Genomic DNA, 23,912 nt, shown 5'->3' on the forward strand with positions numbered 1-23,912 from the left:
CCTACAGATTTCCATGAAATATTCAATGAGAAAAGCTCAACTATATGGGAGCTGTTTGAAAGCTCCACGTGGGCAAGTGGTTGGTTGGAAAATATGGTATTTAGCACAGAGAAACCTACTAAAAGCTCACAATGGTAGAACACCGAAGCTTCAAAGTATTGGCGGTTGCGTTTGAAATATTATAAAGGCATCTTTCTCAAAATTGTAAGTTTTATTTCATTTTTTTTATTGTTCTATTTAAATTATTCTATATCAGAATAAAATTCTAAGTTTGTTTTTAAATTTTAAGGTGCCATTTTAAGTTAGAAAACTTGTATGTTTTCGTGTGATATTTATTTCGAAGAAAAAGAATATCTCCTAGGTGTCACAAACATCCTTCGGGGCAAAAGGGGTCAAAATCGATTTAAAATAATATAGAATGGCCCTGTGGAAATGTATTAAACACTTTGATTCCGAAAACGATCAGCCACGTAAACGGTACCGATCGGTCGCTTATACACTGAGAAAAAACAGGGGTACGATTAACTTTCTTTACTCATAACTTTAACACTTCTTAGGTGTAAAAATATATCTATATTTTTTAATGTTAATTTTACACCTTATTAATGGTAAAATTAATATGAAAAAGGGTAACTTTAATCCCTAATGCACCTAAAAAGCATAATATTTACACAAATTTCGGATCAATACTGCAGGGTAAAATAAACATTTCTGGAACGTTATTTTAACTTTTTCGGATTTCTCTCAGTGTAATAAGAGTAGCTTGCTTGACCGTAACTTCAAGCTAGTTCAAGTTTTCGAAAAAATCAAATTGAAATCTCTTTATTTTGTTTCTTATATGTTCTATCAAAAGTTAGACAGTAATTTTAAGGCAACATTTGGATATGCTGTTATAACTTATATATCTACTTTAAGATCGTTTTGGAGGAATTTTCGGGGAATTTTCGGGCAGAATTTCCCACCTGTACGTGATTTTTCCTCCATATTCGAAACCTGATGAACAGGGCATCCATCCTCGAAACGTCGTGAAGAATTAAAGAGAAAAAGTCAAGAAAGGTCTATTTTTCCGTTCACAATCTGCTACTTTAAGACCTTTTGAAATTTGTGACGTACTTGAAAGTACAATAAAACATTTTCGTGATTAAATATTTTGACTTTTTTTTTAAATTCCTTAATATAAAAAAAGAAATGTAAGATAAATAACACAAAAGCTCTAAATTTAAAAGTTATTTTTGACAAAAGAAAATTTCATAAACTCATTCCCATCCTCAGAGGATCAGGGATTTCAATTGCAAAACATGCAAGACCGTTCGGTTTTGGGCGGACGAGATCTCTGACTCGACTCGCAAAGTTGCGAGTTCGTGTCCCGCCCGGTGGAAAGATCTGAATGCCTAGAAAAAGACATTTTTATAATGAAATTTATTATTTATTATTGTAATGAAAATGCACCGCCTTTGTCCAAAAAACTCTGGGAATATATGGAAGAAGCATCTAGGGGAAAGTGACCATGCTTGATACTGTAAAATTATTTCCAAGGTTTGTGATTATTTTCTGATTACCACACAAACCGAAGCGATTCTTCCACTATGATAAAAAAATGTCTCACTTATTAGGTTCATAATCCCACCTCAAATAGTTCCTGAAAAACCTTAGATTTTCCTCAAGAAGAAAATGGAAATTCAAACTTCTACTCACTCGACTAAACTATTTGTTATTTTGTGTGGGGTTGGGAAATATCACTTTAAAGTTATCAATTGGGAAGGTTTTTTGGGATTTTTCACTGATTTTCAACTTATTTTAGCAATTTTCTTTTAGGTACGGATTTGATATGATGTGGTTTGGCGCCTTTTGTTAATAATTTTCTTTGTGTTATCAATTCATCTTTCTTGTTTTCCCCTCTTTCCTCTGTGATTTTTCATCTCTTTTACACATCATGTCGTCTGCACCCGATTCATCGATTCCTCCATCACTGTTTCCCCTTTCTACTTGCATGCCAAAAATGTTTGCGTAAATGATTTAAAAAAAAAAAACAATTTGAATATTAGTTTTTTAATATTAATTTTTTTTATTGAATTTGTTTCAAATTTTATTGTGAATTTCCAATTGAATTTATTATATTATGTTTTATATGTTTTATACCTTAAATCTTTTCAATCTTCGTTGGGGCTTAGAATTGGCACAATTTGCTCTGATTATTAGATACAGGTAGATGGCATTTTTAGCCGAGATTCTTTCTTAAATTTAGATCACGAACTTTTAACATTTTTCCGTTAAACTGTTTGATCTGTTTTTAGTAAGTTTCAGGTTTATATGACTCTGCTCCAATACTGTCTTAGGGTAAAATGAGGTAATTTGGAACCATTTACAATTTGGGACATTTGAGATTTTCTCACTGTTTTAGATGAGCATAGAGAAAACATAGACTGTGAAATAGAAAGAAAAAGACGATTAAGTAGTAAAGGAAGAGCTTTTCTTCCTTTTGAATACCCAAAACAGTGCGAAAATCTCAAATGTTCCAAATTGCAAATGGTTCCAAATTACCTCATTTTACCCTACACTTTAAAATCCACAAAACATTATACGAAATATGAATAAACATCATAATTAGCTCACAGATTTCCAATAAAAATCATTGTTTTTTGGAGTCAAGATAGGCCTACCACTAATTTTTATTTTGAGTTATTTAAATTACAAGGCATCAGCCAGTGACTCTGTTTTGGTACATTCTCAATCACCCATAATAAATGCAATCTTTTCGGTGACTTCTCAAAATGATATAAAAAGACCGGCCAAGTGCAAAAGATTAAAAAAAATCTTATCACGTCAACTTGAAATAATGGGAAAATTATGTAATTCTAGAAGTTGCATTATATTTCTCCGTTGTGAACTTGAAGAGAAAAAAAGGAATTGTGGAACAAGGAAATTTCACTTCAGTGTTATTCTCGCTCTATTCTATTAAGAAGCACAATATAATTTTTTTTGTGTCCCAGAGATGATAATATTTTCGTGTGGAGGGGTTCTGCATTTCTTGAAAAAAATGACCAATTTCAGTTGATTCATTCAGTGCAAAGCATATGTGGGTTATAATGGGCCTCTATAATATCAATATCCAGTGACAGCGGTGCATGATTGACCTATTTCGTCAGATTAATTCATTATCTTTTCATTCGCTCTTATGAGGCTTGTCCGCACATAAAGTTCCTTCATGCTTTTCCGACATTTAAGTTCTAATTTTGATCAGCATCTCCTTAAATTGAAAAAAATGTCACCTTATGGTATTATCCTTATCATAAAGTAGCATATTTATGGAACTTGTTGAGTATAGTAGTTTACTCCCTCTTAATTACAACTTTTCCATTGTACCTTTGTCTTATGCTCACCTTTAAGAGAAATTCTTTCTTCTCTTTAATGAAACATCTCCTTAGGTAATTTATGCAATCTCAGAGGCATCTTCTAACAAACTGTACAGCTGTACATTAATCAGGGTATTTAAAACTTTTCTGTAATTATAACTTTTATTTTATTATGTATTTTATCAACAAAAAAAATTAAAAATAGCTAACTTGTAATGAGAAAAATTTTTCACATTCCTCACACTCTACTCCTTTAAAATTGAGCAAATAAAAAATAAGTAGAAGGCAGAAAGACTTCAAAAAATACTCAAGCTTTAATAGTTGTGTTTTTAATAATAAAACGCTATGTTTGAGATTGTTAAATCTGGGAATATATTTTTACACGAATTTTTGTTCTAGATGGTGTTACAGAAAAATAAAGCTTTATAAGGGAAACATTTGATGATGTTGAAATTATAAATTTATCAATGAGTCGAATGATCCCTATGTTCATACTGTAATCGGAAACATTAAAACATTGTAGGAACACCTTCAGCAAATCAAGTGTAGAAAAAGTGTCACCGTAAGAGGAAAACACGTCTTTGGTCTTGACCAGAGCTTTCGGTTATGGGCTTTCTTCAGTTGCTGACTAAATTAGAATTTGTGTGGATTTTGACATTTTGTGAAAACTCATATTACTTGACCACTGAAGAAGATCCATATCATGACCGAAAATTTCAAGTTTTCCTGAGGGTATCACCTTTATCATTGTCAAATATTGGAGACACCAAGAAAATTGCACCTAAAGACACCCATATCCTTAGGTAAACTAGGGGAAAGTGCCCATGCTTTGCACGGTCCCAAGACTAAATTTTTTCTATGTTTCTAAATAATTGCGACTCCGCAATATTTTTTAAAATAGTTTTTAAAATATGAGTGCGATTAGTCACATTTCTTGAATAAGAATACACTGCTGGCAATAATCATAGCTCCACTTTTTCATACTGGAAAAACTTTGAAAAAAATTTTTTTTTGGAAAAAAATAAAAAAATCATTTGAAGGTATTTTCAAACCGATATGAAAAATTGCCATTAGAATTTCATACCGTTAGAACTGTGAGTACTGTGATAGAATCTTTATCAAAATGGCGATTTTCGGGTGGCAATAATTATAGCTCCACTCAATAAATTTGGCCCTAGGGTATTTATTTTCAATCAGTGAAGGTAAATATCTTTTAGTAATTTAATTAATAACTTTATTAAGCTAATTAGAATCATTTCTATAAAGTTTTTCATGAATTTTGCTAAAATTTTGTAAGAAAAATGTTTAATGAAAAAAAATAAGGGATTAATTAAGGTCTTGAAAGGGATGAAAATTGACAATCAAAAAATTTCCATAAAAATGACAAGATCCTATCACCTTTCATCCGAATTTGTCCAAATAGCCGACATATATGCATTTTAAACCACTCCCAGGGCTGAGAATCTTTTTTTGTTAGAGGCAAAAGTGTTCTATTTTCCGTGTTACAGTCGAAAAAAAACAAGTTTTCTACCGAAATTTGATGTAAAACTATGCTGACTGCTTAGTCTCAAGAGGGCATGATTTTGTTGCAAAACAGAATCCCAAGTGACTAAGGGGGTCTTTAGAATACTGGAACAAAAAATTATCAGAAAGAAGCTTATTGCAGTTTGATGAATAGGAGGTGTTTTACGTCATTTAAGTGGTACAAAATTAGTTTTTTCGAATTAAAAAATTGATAGGTCTTGTTTTAACTTGTTTTCTGTCTGAAAAAATAATTTTAAACCACTTAAATGACGTAAAACACCATCTATTCATCAAACTGCAAAAAGCTTCTTTTTGATAATTTTTTATTTCAGTATTCTGAAGACCACCTTAGTCACTTGGAATTCTGGTTTGGGGCAGAATCAACAGGACATGATGAGCCTAAGCAGTCAGTATTGTTTTACATCAAATTTCGGTAGAAAACTTGTTTTTTTCGACTGTAAGACGGAAAATTGCACACTTTTGCCTCTAACAAAGGAAGATTTTTAGCCCTGGGAGTGGTTTAAAATGCATATATGTCGGCTATTTGGACAAATTCGGATGAAAGGTGATAGGACCTTGTCATTTTTATGGAAATTTTATGGTTGTCAATTTCCATCCCTTTCAAGACCTTAATTAATCCCTTATTTTTGTTCATTAAACATTTTTCTTACAAAATTTTAGCAAAATTCATGAAAAACTTTATAGAAATGATTCTAATTAGCTTAATAAAGTTATTAATTAAATTACTAAAAGATATTTACCTTCACTGATTGAAAATAAATACCCTGGAGCCAAATTTATTGAGTGGAGCTATAATTATTGCCACCCGAAAATCGCCATTTTGATAAAGATTCTATCACAGTACTCATAGTTCTAACGGTATGAAATTCTAATGGCAATTTTTCATATCGGTTTGAAAATACCTTCAAATGATTTTTTTATTTTTTTCCAAAAAAAAATTTTTTTCTAAGTTTTTCCAGTATGAAAAAGTGGAGCTATGATTATTGCCAGCAGTGTAGAATTGAATTTGACAAAAAAATTGTTTTCTTACTTTCTTACTTAGTCTATGGACTTATTGACCAACGACGTGTTACATGTTTACATCTAAAGACTAAAAACGCATTGATAGCTCAGAATAAGAAACGAGGCAATAGGCAAATTTTACAGGAGAGTGATTTGAAGCTGAAATTTTACGTGCAGAGTAGGATAAAGTGATACAAGTTGAACATAGTGTTACAAGTTGGACAATTCGCCGGTACAATTTGGACAGGGATTTTTTCTTGATAAATACAGTATTAATTTTTTTTAAGCACAAGGAACCAAATTATAAAACTAAAGCATTAAAAATATTCAAATAAAAATAAAGTACTAAATTTATCAAGAAAAAAAGCCCTGTCCAACTTGTACCATTGTCCAACTTATACCATGGTCCAACTTGTACCACTTTACCCTATAGGATTTTTGAGATTTAAAATCCATATAGGGGGAAGTGGGGCACCTTTGAAAGCGGGGCACCTTTGAAATTGGTATTTTTCTCCTAATTGGAACTGATTCATATCATAATGTAATTTACATTCTCAATCTGTTCGTGCAGCTAAACTATATCACGATAAGGCTCAATTTTATTTAAAAATAGATGAAAAATCCCAATTTCAAAAGGTACCCCACTTCCCCATAACTTTGAAAATAATTAACTTTCAAGTATAATATTCACAGGGAAGGTAAGAGGATATAATGAAATATCCAAAAAGCGAATAAAATGATTTTTGTAAAATATCGAATTGTTCGGCTTATAATCCGAGTCGTCGGACATAGGGTCGATTGTGGAAAGGAAGACACTTAAGAAAAAATTCAATTTCAAATGCATTTTTAAGCCGAATAAATATTTAATTTTTTTCATTTTCTTTGCATCATGAGATTGCTTGTGAAATATTTTAACAGAATCTTAACAGTTTTTAATAGATATTTCAACCAATTAATCGGAATATTACATCAAATTAAAAAACAACACATTTTGAAAAGATGCACAACATTTTGGAAAGCGGGACGAAATTTTTTGGAAAGTTGGACATAGTGATATTAATGACAAAAAATTATACGAAATATGCAGAAAATCAAGTGTTGAGGGTTTTCTGTGTATACTTGTACATTGTATGGTTATGCTAATCCCTCCTTTATGTCCGGATAACAGTTGAGGAACGCTAATTACCAAGAACTTGCTGGACGTCCAACCAAAAAGAGATTCTATAAATTTCACAGACGCCTCGCGCTGTCCAGCAGTTATAGCTTTAAAGCGGATGCAATTTTTAGCACATTTCAATTCCCCATCCGTCCAAATCCTTTTTCACTTGCTTTTGGAGTTCTGTAGAGGCTCCTATTTGTCTTTCTCCAAGAGTTTTTGCGATATTTACCACCCATTCTATCAGAAAAAGTGGTCTTCAAAATCTGGAAATCCTTGCAGCATTTTGCAGGGGATTTTGTCCCTATCAGCTGCTAACTGTTGTTGCAACTATTTCTCCGAGTACTTAAGGATCTTTGTCGTCCTTGATAACATGATTTCACTGCACAAAACCACAAAATTCATTCACTAAATCAACTTGTTCAAGATTTCATAAAACTTGTTTTGAAAGAAACGCGAAATTAAATCACTTTACTATCCTTTTTAAATGTAATATTTCACAAAAAAATTTTATTCACCTTTTAAATGGACGTATGTCCTTCGACTTTTTTTACGGACTTAATAATATTTCACAAATTATGCCGAAAAATCAAACAAAACACTTTGATATTTTCCTAGCAACTTCCATAAGAAACAGAGAAAATGACAACTACTGTGTCAAGTATGAATATCACGCATGCAATACATTTTTTTTAAATTCTTCTTGCAAGTTACTTTTTGATTGTTTAATAACGACTTTTGCATTTTTAACTTCCAAAATAATCACAAAATTAGGTTTAATAATCTTTTTATCGAAAATTTAAATATTAAATTGATTTATTATCAAATTTTTAGGGAGGTGTCTCACATTCCACACTGATTTATCTAACATACTAAACTGTCTCGCTGTAGACAAATTACCCTAGTCAGTGGGTTAAAAATAACTAAAAACGAATGTGCAACATTTTAAGAAGCGACTAGGTCTTCATTCAAGTGAGATTTTTAGACTTGCAATAGAGAGATAGGGAGTTGTCAGTCACATACCCTACGGATTGAAGGTCAGCGAAGTTTACGGCAAGCAATTTGAAGACATTTAAAAGTAGAGGCAATTTAAGCTTCGGACAACTCCATTTTTATCTAAGCATGATCTTAATAATTTTGACCCTTGGTTCTTTTCAGCAATAAAAATATTGTTCGAAGCTTGAATCGTCCGAAAAATCTGCACTTTCCCCTTGAAATTCCAAATGACCTAAACGGGATTCGTAAATCGAACTCATGAGATATTCACCACCTAATCCAAGGGATACCTTCTAAACTTTGTTTTTTAAGGTTGGTTTGCATACTTTTAGATTTTGTAAAAACTAATACCAAATAGAAGAACTTCTTGACACGCATTATTTGCACCTGTAATGATGATAACATATGATATCGTAACAACTAAAAACAAAAATGTGGGAATTTTAAGAATTTTTTGACCCCTATTTGCTCTGTATAAGGCATTTGAGGGTAGGTGTGTATTATTGATAAGAAATATTTGTAAGATTCCCAGTCTTCTTTAATTCATGCAATAAAAAAGAGTTTATATATTGTTGTTTTTTGTGTAATATTTTGATAAATATACAAAAATGTGGAAAATTTTCAAGGCATTTGTGTAGACGGCAAAAAAAATCAACAGGAAATCCTACTTTTGTTGTACATGCTATGTATCACATAATAATATTATAAATTTGCAGTATCTTCTGAGTAAATTCTAATTTTCCGTTGAATCACTTTTGTTAAGTTTATGGAGAAGTCTAAGATTTGGGCAAATAGAGGAGTGATAAGAATAATTGTGGGAGACAGTTGTTGTGAGAATTTCACCTGAAAATTTACTATAAAATAGTTTGTATGATCAAAACAATTCATGCGAATTTGGCTTTCTTGTGAAATATGCATTAGGCAAGTGGAGGAATTGTAAATGCTAGAAAGTTGACGGAGGAGATAAGGCATTATTTTGTAATTGTGCGTCATCATTTAAATGATCTCGTCTGTTTCTAGGTTTAACTTGTTTTTCCCCCAGAGAGAGATGCCCATGTTCAGCGTGACAAGTTTGATAAGAATTCGTTTATATGAGAGATGGGAGATGAGAAAAAAAATGAGACAGATACTCCTAAGACAACATTATGTTATCACTAGGAGAATTATCATTTCGGAGATGCATTATAAGTATCATCGTCCTAAACATCAGTCAGTCAGAAGTTGTTGAGCAGTCAAACAGTGAAAAAGACGAAGAATAGTTATTAATTTATTATTTTTTTTATAAGTATTTAGAAAAGTGAACAAAGATCTAGCAAAATGATGTCCAAAAAGCTAAGAAATGATTCTAACTTGAATACAAATGAAATTGGTGAATATATCATTAGTGATTATGGCTATGGAAAGGATAATGTGAAATTGTAAATATTTCAAGATAAAATTTCATTACATTTTACCTCCTTGTTTGTGTCCCTTTTTTATTAAAGTTAAATTGTTATTTAAGGTTGCACGTGGTACGAAATGGTCCTGTACACGCCATAAAAGAACTTGAAGTAGGTTCTCATCTCAAGTTGTACGATAAAAAGGACTATTTATACGGTAAGTGTCACATACTTTCCTCCAAGCTGTTTGTGAGTAAATAGAAGGGACAAACTTACCCTCTTGTATGTAGACCTTTAAACCATCCCCTGAGATGGTTAATTTTATGATGAAAAATATGCTAATATTACTGCCATGATGTTTTTTTTACTTGACTTTATCTGGCAGCTTTGCTAAAAGATCAATCATAATATATTTTTCTCTAGTAAAGATGGATTTTAGGCCAAAAAAAATATATTCAATCAACTTGGAACAATTTATTTTCTAGGAGATAATTCTGATATTGTGGCGACAGATTCCCAAAAGAATACCATTTATCTTTTGGCCAAAAAGTATGGAGTTAAATCCCCAGAAGATTTTGCACTTCTGCTCTGTGCTCATTTCCTCAGCAAATACAGTCATGTGAAGGAAGTGTCCGTTCAAGTTGTGGAATATCCCTGGAAACGCATTGGCAGTGGGGATGGACCATTTAAGCAACTCCACAATCATGCCTTTATCTTTGCCCCAACAGCCACGCGATATTGTACAGTAACTCACGCAAGAACAGGTAAGCAATCTCAATGTGCTTAAGGCACATTATAGAACAATATGTAATCTTATACGTGTAATTAGTTATTGTTTATGATTTATCTTTCGTCGGTTTATTCATTAATTTCAAGCTTATGAAAGATTTTGTTTAGAAAGAAAAACCAAAGACCTATCGCCACTCCAGAGGAGACTGGATGATTTCAGTGTCACTTGTTCTGATTGACGATTCTCTGTATTTAAATACAAATTGATATTGAACAAAAAGTTCGCAAAATTTTGACAATGACCAAAAAACGTTTCACAGATATTTTTATGACGCATTGCATCATTTGATAAAGATTTTTTTTGCGAATTTAACGAAATTTCATTATTATCTCTCTTCTATGACAATAATTTTGTGAAATTCAACCAGAACCATCTAATTGGAATATATACAGATAATACAATTCATCATCATATGACGAGGCACTCTATATATAGTTTATAAAAAGGAAATGAAAAAATAATACCTTTTTCAGACAAAAGAAAAAAATTAAAAAAATTAAATTGTATTAGTAGTTATGTGAATATACTAGAATTCCAAAGCAAAAATTATTCCGAGTCGGAGACACGATCTTTTTAAAATACAAACATTTTTATTGTGATTTCTTTTTTCGTCGGCATCTGGCGTTTTCTGCAACGATGATTATAAATTTTGGTATAAATCTTATCTTTAAGATTGCAATTATTAATTTATGTTATTATGTTATCATTATGGGCATATTAACGATCCTTGGATCGATTTGTTGGGGGGTCCTCCGAAGGTCCCAAGTCGCTATCTCTTACCGTTTGGCCTCTAGAGCTGGCTCCAGTCTAACGGACAGACGGACAAACAGCGTGACGACATTTCTCAGAAATCGTCTGAAACGTAAAGATTTGTTGATAAAATTGGTCTCCGGGGGGTGGAAGGTGGAAATTTGGGGGGGGGGGGGGGGGGGGGGTTGGTGAAAAAATCGAGGGATTATATATACTGCTCTCTCCGTGGAGTTCGAGTAGTAAAAATAACGAACAGATGCTTTAAGTTTGATAGACAGAAAGGTGGGGATATTCCACGCATTAATGATATTTGTAAATTGGCATTTTTGAGATAATAATTTAATATTTAAGAATTATCTTGCATATTTTGAGACAGCTAACACCACATAGAAACAATTTAGGCCTAAAGATGTAGTTCGAAGTTCATGTTCTTAGTCAAATTAATCTGGACAAAATTTTAGCTGCGTGAAACTACCCCACTCTCTCAGTGATTTATATTTCAGAATTTAAACAAATATCATGTGAAAATTTACTATTTAATCTTTATGTAGGAGTCTGACCAAAAACAGTATTCAGACTAGAAGCTAAGTTCACTGTCCGAAGGAAGGTAAAGATTTTCTAAACAACAGGCAATTTCAGTGATTTGTAAAATATATTAAGTGAATTGCTATAAATATACAAGACTAAGTAGTTAAGCCTTAAGTATATATTACGTATAAGGCTTATGCATATGGCTTAACTGTTGAAATTTGTCCTACTATATATCATTTTGATAAAATTTTTGCTTAGTATTCTATCTAAATTTAGAGCAACTGACAGAATATATGGGAAAGCACTGTACTTTAGGACGATTCAAGCTTCCGATAACTTAATTTTTTCTATGTTTTTAATGGATGTGACCCATGGCTCTTTTCAGAAAATTTGAAGCATTGGACTAGCTACTAAAATATAATATTATAATAAGTCAAATTCATTTAAAACATATTGATAAAATTAATTGTTCTATGCATGAGTAGTCCGAAGGTAGCGTGCTTTCCATTATCCTGAAAAATCATTGCAATTGCTTGTTGTTTAGAAAATTCAAATCTTCTGGTACTGCACTAAACCTTCAGTCCGAAGATCGCTTTAGCTAAAAATACAATTTTTCTATTGATAAATAATATTAGGAGAGTGGGAATAGGGGGATTACATCGTGGTCCAGGAACTTGTCATTCCATGATACAAATACGATCCATTCAAATCAATTAAAAATTGCTCAATTACGGCACATTTGTTTAACTCAATCGAGACTTATATACATTTCTCATCCAATTTTCCTCATTTTCAAGTGAAATTTTGCACATCTCAAGCATAAAGAAAGGTTTATTTAAAGGAATGTGAAATTTGAGGCTTCTATCTCATAGTTTCCGAGAAAATCTACATTAAAGTTTCTCAGACACTGTAATGCGTTTCTGTTACAATGTAAGTTATACCGTTTAAGAATTATTATTAAACGAAATTTGCGTTATACGTATAAAAATATCGTTCGAATTTGCCACAATCTAAATTTGGAATGAAGGAATCGCACCTTTATAAGCTGATCTAGGCTTATCACTGGCTTTTTTAATTCGTTACGTTCCTTAAATACAAATTCTGAAGAATTTTTATCTTTGCAAAATTCAATATTTTTGTTATTAGGCCACCAAAAATATTAAAACTTTAAAATATGCAATATTTAATATATAATGTTTCTTTTATGAGCAAAATAATAATTTATTAATATATTCAATAGTATCAAATTCATGAACATAGCAAATGAAAAACAGACACCATGCTATGCGATAAAAAGATTTATTTCCAAGTGACTTAATTGTGATTGTCATTGTTTTAGTGCTTAGAAATATAATTTTTCTCGTTAGTCTTTAAATATATTAAATTGCATAAAAGTATTCGGAAATCTATTTAGGGTAAGTGTGCCAAATTTCGGCATAGTTGCATATAAGCACCGAAGTCCTAAGTTTGAAATGCAATAATTTTAATTCATATTGATATTTTTTGTTACTTCCTTTTCGGGAGGGTTGTGTGGAGACTTGAAAACTAGTTTATCATCTTTGTTTTCTTTAAATCACTTCCTAAAATATTGAAAAATTAATAAAAATATGGGCATTGCTTTGGGTAGTATTCCAGCCACTTTGAGTGAAATTCCGGCCACCTTTTTTCTGGCCACCTTTTGTAACGCAACGGATAGAAAATTTCAAAACGTCAAACGGAACGAATTTAATATTTAATTTAATACGTTTATATGACACACAAACCCTGAGGTCTTCCGTGTAATTTGTCCTAAACACCTGAAGAGTAGCATCTCAAATTTACGCGCAGATTCCCGTAGCAATTTGCCCTTCGTGAACTCTTCCAAGGCCTTTTCCACATCATCATTTTCATAGAAGCGATGGTTTTTTCTGTGGACATTGTAGAACTCAGAAATTGAAAAAAAACGTAAAATGAATAAGAAATTTAGGAAAGCAAAAGATGTTGCCGGAATAGGCAACCCGATCTCACCGGAGAGACGCTCACAAAGTATATACTTTTTTACGCGAAATACAGGATCCAGCTGGGAAATTTTACCCCAAAATTTAAAGATTGATTCATTATTAACATAAACAGAAACAATCTTTAATGAAAACTGATCAATTTCCATGAAAAAAAAACCGAAGAAAAACTTTTTGCACTTCACCACAAATCAGAAGACTGTTAGAAACACAGTCGATATGTCACATTTTTTGTAAGACTCTTTCCATGCTGAGCTTTTGCAACGTAATTTAAATTCAAATTATACCTAAAATTTAACGGTCTTTGTGTTAATACATCCTAAATTGAATAAATATTTAAAAGCAAAATGAATTCATTGACTACTCGAAGATTATATTCATAATTTTAATTAATTATTTGCATGGCCGAAATTAAACTCAAAGTGGCCGAAATTAGAAGCTTGCCGAAATTTGGCACACTTCCCCTATGCAGCAGGAATGTTTTCATTTCTTATATGCTTTTCCTTCCCCATTTAATAAAGAAAAGAATTCACTCAGAAATATAATTTTATGCTTTAAATTTCGGTTCTGTTCTAATTTTAAATCATTATATTTTCTATTTTATTTAATTAATATGGCAGGGTGGTTGAACTTTAATGGATGCTTATGAATGACAATACCGGTTTAACTACCTCCACAACGTATCCAAAAACGGGAGAAAATGTCAGATTAAAAGGAAAAAAAATCTGAAGATAATGTTTTTTTATGAGGGGTCACCAAAGACTAGAAATTAATATACCTTACTGATTAAGCTCCAAACTTGTCATAGGCTGAAAAACAACCGATTGGAACTTCTCTTTCTTTGATTTTGAGCAGTAAAATCAACAAGCAAGTCCTAATAATTGTTTAAAAATTCCTTGGAAGTCTTAAGCACGGATTTTTTATCTAATCGAACATATTTACACAATTTTCTCGTTATTTTTGTATTTGCAAATGAAAATTAAAATATTTTTAATAATGAAATAGGTTCTTTCTGTTTAACTTAGCCTACATGTATGTCAATTATAAGGGAATTCTGTGAAACACTGCGTTCGGAAAGTTTAAGTCTATTGAAAGGTCATTCAAAATTAGAGTATGTTCAAGAAGGAATTTTCATGTCTTTATTCTGGTGAGCTCTTTCTCTGCTATATTTTTGAATAAATTTTACTATGGGTTACGAATTGATTAAATTATAAAATAATAAAACCGGGTGCGAATAAATATCTGAAATCATCTTTTGTTCGGGCTCTCTGTAAATTTACTCATCTTCTTACTTATCTTATATCTTGTCTGAAGAAACTTGTGGATATATATATCAAGCTGTCCTTAGTTCTTAAATATCTTAACAATATCCTTAAAATTTTCAGATCCTGCCCCAACAGTTATAAGTGGTATTAAAGACCTTCGTGTGCTAAAGACAACTCAATCATCCTTTGTGAATTTCATCGATGATGAATATCGATCACTTCCAGATATGAAAGATCGGATATTTAGTACAATTGTTCGTTCATCATGGCAGTATTCGTCATGGAAAAATTTAGACTTTGACAAAATTCACAATAGAGTCATGGAGATAATCCTTAAGAATTTTGCCGGTGATGCTGACAAGGGAATTATGTCACCAAGTGTACAAAATACACTTTACGTTACAGAGAAGGAAGTTCTCGATGTGATACCTGAGGTAATTCTCTTGTCTTATTCCACTTAAATAATTTTATTATCTCTTCAACCCACTTGGGAAAATTTTAGTATTTTGGTGGAAAATGACTTATCCACGCCTTTGGTATAAAAAAAATCAAAGAGAAATCATTGGATTTTCATGGGAAAATGTGGTTCCAGTATGCTGAATAAATCCCCTGAATTTATGATACTAAATTTATAGCGTCATTTCCCACCAAAAAAAATAACTCTAAAATTGTGGCGCCAAGATTTTTCTTTGTTTCCTTGTCCATCCTTTTTCCATTGCCATATTTTCCAACCCATAATTTCACTAATCCTTTGGTTTTATGTATTTTTGTATGAAAATATTTATATGCAATTCTGTCAATTTCGCAACACGTGCTGTCCTTATCAATTTTCACAATAATCTTGAAGTAGCAGTTGTTGAGAGTGAAAATATAATATTATTTCACAGATTTCGTCAATTGATATGGAGATGCCAAATAAACACTACTTCACTGTGGATTTGAGTAAATTCCCTAAAGTCGTCCAAGGCGAGAATGAGGAAGTTTTTCTGCCAGTAGATAAACCCTCTGGGATTATCTATGCACAATTGGACAGGCGTGATATTAAGAGCAAGCTCTAGATTAAAAACTTTCATCCAATTAATTGTCTTAAAGCCTTTTTTTTTGTTAAAATCCTCCCCTTTTCTTAGATTTAGTTTGTAAAGATTAAAGCGGAGTTTCTGCGATGAACTGATTGTGCAGAAATGCAAATATTTGTGCAAATGATTTATTTTTAGTAACACTGCTAAAATGAAAATTTCCAAACAATTAACGTGATGCTATTTATACGTCTGAAAGGGTTTCCTTATCTCTGACGCATGAGATTACAATATATGATTGAAGAAGAAAAGTATTGGTGAATGGAATTTTTTTTCTAAATATTTCTTTTACAGAATTGTGCAATGACTTTTGTAATGTATGCTCAATAAATTTGTTAACAGAAAAAATGGAGTAAATTCTTTCTCAAATGAATCGATGTGGTGGAAGTAACTTGCTACTTATTCTCGAAATTATGTGAATAATTCGAATTGGAATATTTCCCTGGTGAATTTCACAATATTTCATATGACTATTTTCATTCGTAATTGTTCATTTTCCTAGATATTTTGTTGATAATTCTCTAAGCTCGGGATAATTCATTGCTGCGACAAATTTCATATTCTTCAAACGGCTTAAGGTCCAAATAGACTCATGCTGATCCTCGAGAATATTTAGGTTCACAGTTTTTCTCACTACATCTCGTTCGTAGAAAAGATGCTCTTTTGTTTCACCAGGCATTTATACTATCTAGTCATCGCAAAAGCTGAAACTTCACGAAATTTCGAGAGAAAAATATCTGTTCAAAATAAGCAGTGTCACCTCACTGCTGAATCCCTTGGAAAATTTCCCATTTTTCACACGAAAAACGTAATTCACAAGGCAAAACCACTAACGTGAATCAACACAATATTCAATGAATATTTAATAATAATAATAATGCTGGCACAACATTCCATGAAGGCCTTCCCACAATGGGATTTCCAGACATGCATTATTATTTTTTTTCTTGAACGGGATGAGGTTGTCAGTCCCATGCCCGTGGAATCAACTACAGTGAAGCTCACTGGATGCAATCCGAACACCTTTATCGCCAGAAAAATTCCTGGTGGCCTAAAGGGGATTCGAACCCGGGACACTTGTATCATAGAGCGAGTGCTCTACCACTTGACCCATTGAGTGCCCTTTAATATTTAATAATATCACTCAAAAACAGCGACGAAAAATGGTTAGTACTTCACCACAGCCAAATAAGACTGAAGTTAATACGAAGTTCTGTCATATTTCTCGTAAGCAAATCCTCACACTGAATTTCCAACAAAGCAATTTTAACTCAAATCATATTCAAAATTTAACGTTTTTAGTGTTAAAATTTTCCAAAAAGAACAAATATTAAAATAGAATTTATTATTCATCAAATATTGGAATAAAAATCCATAATTTTAATCAATTTATTTATAGTGTCCAATTTTATCCTGAAAGTGTCCAAATTTAGAAACTGTCTAAAATTATGAGCTTTTACCCTATATACTGACTTTGAGTCGCAGACCTGTTTGCTTCCTGCGTTATCATAAATTTCTAAAAACTTGAACTTGGTAATTGCTTCAATCACACTTGGAGTTTAAAAAATTCGAAGATCTGTTTCGAAGTAATTCCTATTCGAATTTCGAAGTATCTTGAGTGTTAAAATGCATCTGTTTTTGCTTTGTTGTAGAGGAAATCAAAACAACAAAACTCATTTCATTATAATTCGCCTCATAATCGCTGAACAATGCTTTTAACAGCTTCTTAGTGTGATATTTCATAAATGTTTGCCACCTTAAGTTTAAATTTTTCGAACATCAACGATGTTTTACTCTTTATCCAAGACACTATTGTAGAATCAAACACTAAATAAAATTAGTTAATACCGTTCAATAACACTGTTATTAGGTAAAAGATACACACAAGCCTTGGCCGTTTAAGAGCGAGAATGTTTAAAAACGATCTTCACCGACTAGGCCGATGGCAGCCAAAATCCCGAACGCCAAAATCCCGAAAAGACCAAAATTCCGAAAAGGTGAAAATCCCGAAAGCCAAAATCCCGAAAACCAAAATCTTGCATGTTCAAAATCGTGATAGGGATGAAAATATGTTGAGGATATTGTTTAGAATAATTTCCCAAGACACAGAAGATTTCCCTTTGCCTCCAGCAAGCGTGGGTGCAATCGTGGGAGTAGCTACAGTAGAACCTCGCTATAGACCATCGCTCTATAGTCCACAATTTATCGACCATTGATTTCAAAACACTGATTTTAAGTTTGGTTATGTTTTTTAGTACGCGACATGCAATGTTGTCATAATTATTTTAATATTTTTGGAAAATTTAATTGAGTAGTTGTGATAATTGTGATCCATAATTAAGAGAGCGAGGACAAGTGCCACAATCGCAAAGAAAGTGGAGACCGTCGAGCAATTTCAATACTTAAAGTCGTTTATAATTTTAAAAAATGACATGGACTAGTGCGACCCAAGTGTCAAATCTGAAACTAAATATGACCTATAGCGAGGCTCTACTGTATAACACTTTTATGAATTTGAGATTCTGGCTTTCGGGATTTTAGCTTTCGGTATTTTGACCGGGACCCCGACTAGACAGGTAGATTGTATCGATAAAACCCTCCTTAAGTGCTAGAATTAAAGCAAAGCTTACGAACAATAGAGGGTCAGTCACCCATCGAGGACAAAATCATTCATATCTACGGTAATATACTAATTTAAGTAGAAATAATCACATGACCTAGCGAAGGCAGCATGAAATGTTCTCTATACCACAATTCCAAAAAACTGAATTTCAGTATAACTTAGATTTTTTTAAATTAATAAACAATATATTATATTAATCACTGAAATACTTATTGGATATGAGACTTATTTCTTAAAATGAAGGCTTTTCACGCTTCAACCATAACCTGTATTAATACATATGACTAACTTACTCCTATTGTACAGTAATATTAACTTTATTCGGCTATTTGTCTTGAAAAGGACGTTATTTAAACGTATTTAGGGTAAGTGTGCCAAATTTCGGCATATTTGCATGCAAGCGCCAAAGTCTCAAGTTTGAAATGTAATATCTTTAATAGAAATTGACTTTTTCATCCCTTCTACTTAAGGAGTGTTGCTTAGAACCTTGTAGAAAGTTTATCGTCTTTATTTACTTTATAATCATTCTTAATACATTTTCAAATGAATAAAAATATAGGCATAGCTTTGGTTCCCTATTTCGGCCACCTTCATTCTCATAGTTCCTTGCCCTTCGGGAATTCTTCCAATATCTTTTTCACGTCATCTCGTTTGTCGAAGCTACACTTTTTGTTATTCTTTTGCATTATATAATCTCTAGAGTATGTAAAAACTAAAAATTCATGGAAATTCGAGGAACAAAAAAGGTGGCCGGAATTGCAAGCTGGCCGGAATTTGGCACACTTACCCTATAGGTGGAACTTACACCGCTGCAATATATTTAGTTTAATTCTGCTTTCTCAATGGGGATTTTTTCTCTAAAATTTTAAAAATAATCTGTGTTCAACCACAAGTGCCCCTTAATCTCAATTTAGTCGAAAGAGAGGTGGGATTATCTTGCAGGCAATAAATCCAACAATTAGGCTTCGTGGGAATTTTCACGGGAAAGTGTAAAGTGTATTGCAAATAGAAGATAAAGTGTATTTCCTCTTAGCTCAATAAGTGCCTATAAAAAGACGACTGCAGGTGAATTGATTTCTTCAGATAAGCAAAGTGTCTCTTGAGGTTGAGATCTTTGAGGTGCGGGAGTAGATGTGAAAGATGTGGAATAAATCCGTTCTTGTGCTGGGATTACTGATAAGTGTGTGCCAGTGCTGGGACAGAGTGCACCACAATCGTGTCGATTTTTCCCCAATGTATGTGGGTGAATGTGGGCAGATTTATGTGATGGACAAAGTTGTAATTGAATCCCCAGGCTATCCCAAACAATATCATCCCAATATTCACTGTGAATATGTTCTGTGGTCGCCATGCCCAACAAATTTTCACGTTCAATTCCACGAATTTGACCTGGAGGCCTCACATCTCTGTCACAAGGATCAATTGAGGGTATCACGGGATGGTGAAGATATTCATCTCTGTGGTCGTGTTGCCGGTGTTACATCCTACGGATCCCAAGGAGGTGTGATTAAATTGAATTTTATCACTGACAATACGATAGAATACATGGGTTTTCGTCTCTTAATCACCCGTGATGCCTGCCATAGTGGGAGTGTCAATGACACCTATGGCACAGGTAATTTTGCCACAATATCAGGACCACATGTCGGATGGAATTCCTTGAGAAGTGGCCAAGGTGAGAGAGCCATCACCATTCAATATCAGGACAATGTGACAAATCCACCTGCCTTTAAGTTGTTCGTTAATACTGATTGGAATCAGGAAATTGATCCAGAGAGGGTGGAGCATCACAATGGTGGATTTGGTGATGCACCACAGAGAAATTGCAATTCTGAGAAGAAGAATACCTGGACTTTCCCATCAAACACAGTTGGATCCATTTCAGATGGTACTAGCCATTTAGTGGGAAATACCTCTGACCCAGCACTTCGTCAGGGTGATTCATCTCATCTCCCACAGCAATTCCCTCAACTATTTCCGCCACCTCAGCCATTTCCCCAGCCCTATCCATCATTTGTCCCATTTCCACCAACATGCTGTCGCAGTCCCCTCAATCGACCTCGATTCCTCATTTCATCGCCCAATTTTCCGCAGAAGAACATCAACAACTTGGACTGTGTCTATGTTGTCGAGAGACTCGTGACATCGTGTCGCTTGAGAATCATCTTCAGGTATTTCCTGATACCGGATGTGGATCAGAATTTCTGTGTAAACTCATTTGTGGAGATTGACGGCAGGAGATTCTGTGGCTGTCGCTCGGGTGTACTCTATCTTAGTCAGTGGGGTCTCGAAAATAGGAAAACCATCCGGTTCAGGCACACCCAAATCCCCGTACCAACATCAATTGTCCAGGGATTTGTGATGGAGGTAATTCAGGAAGAATGTCCCTATCGACTACTCCGGAGTCTTCCCACAGGAAAAAATGACACTCAACCCAGGGAAAAGCTAGACTTTAGACCTATTGGAAATACAACTTATACCAATTTCCACAGTGATGGGAGTGAAAGTTTTCCAAGTCGTGGTGATGAGGGAAAGAACGACAATGAGGATTACGAGCCTTCTATGAAATTCTTCTTCCCCAATACCATCAACCGATGCTACTTTGGATGGCTTCAGTGGTTTCAACTCACTGTTAATCCACTCTGGATCACACGACCCCAATGTAGACTTTGATGAAGAAATGGTTAATTAGTTTTTAAAGATGTGGGCAGGAAATAGCGTCGCATCTCTCTTGGGGTTCATTTAATTCAAATAGGAGAGCAATAGTTTGTTCAAAAAATGCACAATAATTTTGGATTATTATAAATCACCCTGATATATGTGAATTTTGAATAGTTTTCAGAATACAAAACCAAAAAAAAACAGTAAATAATATTGACTTTCAGTCTTAAAAAAACAAATACAGTACGACTCCGATAGAGTCAACACATTTGATTCTTATATATTTGCAATATTTTAAGTTATTAATTGATGAAGTTACTATTACACTCGTTAAAAATTGTCTCAGGTTCTTACTTAACAAAAGTAGTTTAAAAGTTTCGCGATGCTCAAAATTTTGAAGAGTTGACTCTATCGGAGTCGTACTGTATTGATTAACCCTTTAACGACGAGATACTTTTTACGGACAGAAAATCAACAATAAAAATTTAACCGATAAACAAAATCAGTGAAATATCTTACATCTAACCTTGGAAAATCCAAGAGAGTTTGATTCGGTGTATTTTCCGCTTCTATGAACGTTAGGAACAAAAATAGCCCAAAAATTTAAATCAATTTTTTGACAATACCATTGAATGATAATTTTTCACTGTAATAAAAAATATTATGTTTAAATATTGTAGTTAATTAGTATGAAAAATAATTAAAATCAGTGTTCAATATGAGAATTTAAAAATTCGCCATTTTTAAGCTTAAATATTTATTATATAGCAAATAGCTGGAGACTTGCAAAAAATATCCTAGATTCTTTCAACCTTCTGCTTTACAATTACATACAAACATAAGAAAAAAAAATTAACTTAAGGTAGTCACGAAAAATTATTTTCTTTATGGGACACCGGTGTTCCAATCGTCCTTAAAGGGTTAATAAATCATTTAAATGGATCAGTCAATACAGGGTGAGTCAATTGAACTGCAACAATTTAGATCGCTATAACTTTGAAACCGTTCGGGACAGCATGTTCGAATTTTCGATAAAGTTAGTTCATTGGTTATGAGCTCACAAAAGCATTTATGAAATTTTTTCTAACTTTTTTATTCGTATTGGAACTCAAACGTGATGGGGCGATTGCTCTATATTTGACCGGAAAGTTTCAAATGGGTGTCTTTAGGTTCCCTCAAAACCTGAATGGAATTAAATCTTTTGATTTTTGAAATATAACTTGATACACGAATACCGCCAGCATTATAAAGCTCTATGGTGAATGTCGAAAAAAATTGCATCATTGTCAACCATCGTCCTTAAGGTGAAGAAGCGATTTGAACGAAATCCGCGTCATACGTGCAGACAAATGGTTCTTGAGACGCACATATCGAAATAATCTTGAGACAAATAACTTAAAATGACCTTTATATGAAGCCTTAAAAATTCCAAAAAGCATAGGATTTTATCAACGTTCAAGAAAAAATGCTCGATTGGGTGAATTAGTTGCTTTACTGAGCCGTTAGAGGTGAATTTCCGAAGATCAGCTTCTCTGATGGGCAAAATTATCCAATTGAGTAATACGTATACAAGTAAAATGATTTTGTCTACCTAAGGGTAGGTCATACTATAATTTCAACATTTGAACGTCCACCGGAAGTTAGGGACCATAATTTTTTAGGGTATGGACTTCCGCGATATCGAATTAAGGTAAAGTGCCCTCAAGTCGACCGGTTCCTCAATTCGACCGGTAGAGTTATTTATACAATTTATTTATATTTGCACTAATATTTGGCGTATGATCTAACATTAATAGGTCAATTATTCCATAAATAAATACGAATCAGTGACAATTTTATAGAAATTCACCATTAAAACATTCAAATATTGACTACCGGTCGAGTAGAGGAACCGGTCGACTCGAGGGCACTTTACCTTATCGCTTTCCTTTGGAATTTTTGGACCCTGGGGTCAAAATGAATATCATTTTATGTCAGAAAATTGTCCTGGAAGATGCTCTGAAGCCGTGAGTACACAAAAAAATCAGTTAAAAATAGTGGAGATTCCAATAAGCTTCGTAACTCGGAACCATTACAAAAATCGCGCGTCAAAAAAGATTGGCTAAAAAACAACGTTTCGTTATTGATTTCAAGCGAACGTTGGCCCCCACGATCACCAAATGCAAATTCTCTTGACTTCTCAAAAATGGCCATTTTGTTGGTCAATTAAATGACTAAAAAATACCAGAGTGTTAATCCGCTGAAGGTAGCCCTTCGTCTTGAATGGGCTCACATGCCGGAGTCTCATCTTCGGGCTGCATGCGATGCGTTCATTGATTAATGGCCTCTACACACTAGAGAAATTTATGTCCATATTGAAGAACACAAGCATCGGGAATTTACTTCAATATGGACATAAATTTAGCTAGTTTGTAGAGGCCATAACACAGGGCTATTATCCCTGTGTTATCCTGTGTTATCCCTGTGTGGGTTAAAAGACATGAAAAATTTCAGAAGAAAATGCAAAAATTATTTATTCAAAATACCGGTTCTCGCTAGATACACTTATTTGCTTGCTATTGCTTCGGTAGCAAATAGATAACCTGAAATTATCATGAGACATTCTTTGATCAAAACCACCCACACACCCAATTTTCGACTTATTTGAAATTGGAAAAGTGATGTTTAGTCAAACCATGTACCATCAACCGGAACCGAAACAAGATTATCCGAAAGGGCCAAGTCTAGATAATACGAAGGGGGCGGTAGGATATCTGAATTCAGCGTTTTGATGTTGGCCTGAATCATA

At 33.2% G+C, this 23,912-nt stretch overlaps 2 protein-coding genes across 2 annotated transcripts; both read left to right on the top strand.

The window, feature by feature from the left end:
* Positions 1-9,171: 9,171 nt before the first annotated feature.
* Positions 9,172-16,014, top strand: LOC129807138 (uricase). Its single transcript, XM_055856195.1, has 5 exons — positions 9,172-9,470; positions 9,554-9,648; positions 9,917-10,195; positions 14,885-15,198; positions 15,652-16,014. Exons 1-5 carry the CDS (start codon positions 9,370-9,372, stop codon positions 15,820-15,822), a joined length of 960 nt encoding a protein of 319 aa, XP_055712170.1. The 5' UTR covers positions 9,172-9,369; the 3' UTR covers positions 15,823-16,014.
* Positions 16,015-19,404: 3,390 nt separating this feature from the next.
* On the top strand, positions 19,405-21,615 carry LOC129807139 (cubilin). Its single transcript, XM_055856196.1, has one exon. The coding sequence runs from the start codon at positions 19,604-19,606 to the stop codon at positions 21,134-21,136; it is 1,533 nt and encodes a 510-aa protein (XP_055712171.1). The 5' UTR covers positions 19,405-19,603; the 3' UTR covers positions 21,137-21,615.
* The last annotated feature ends 2,297 nt before the right edge of the window (positions 21,616-23,912 follow it).

Source organism: Phlebotomus papatasi, chromosome 3 (genome assembly GCF_024763615.1).
Source record: "Phlebotomus papatasi isolate M1 chromosome 3, Ppap_2.1, whole genome shotgun sequence".
NCBI lineage: Eukaryota > Metazoa > Arthropoda > Insecta > Diptera > Psychodidae > Phlebotomus > Phlebotomus papatasi.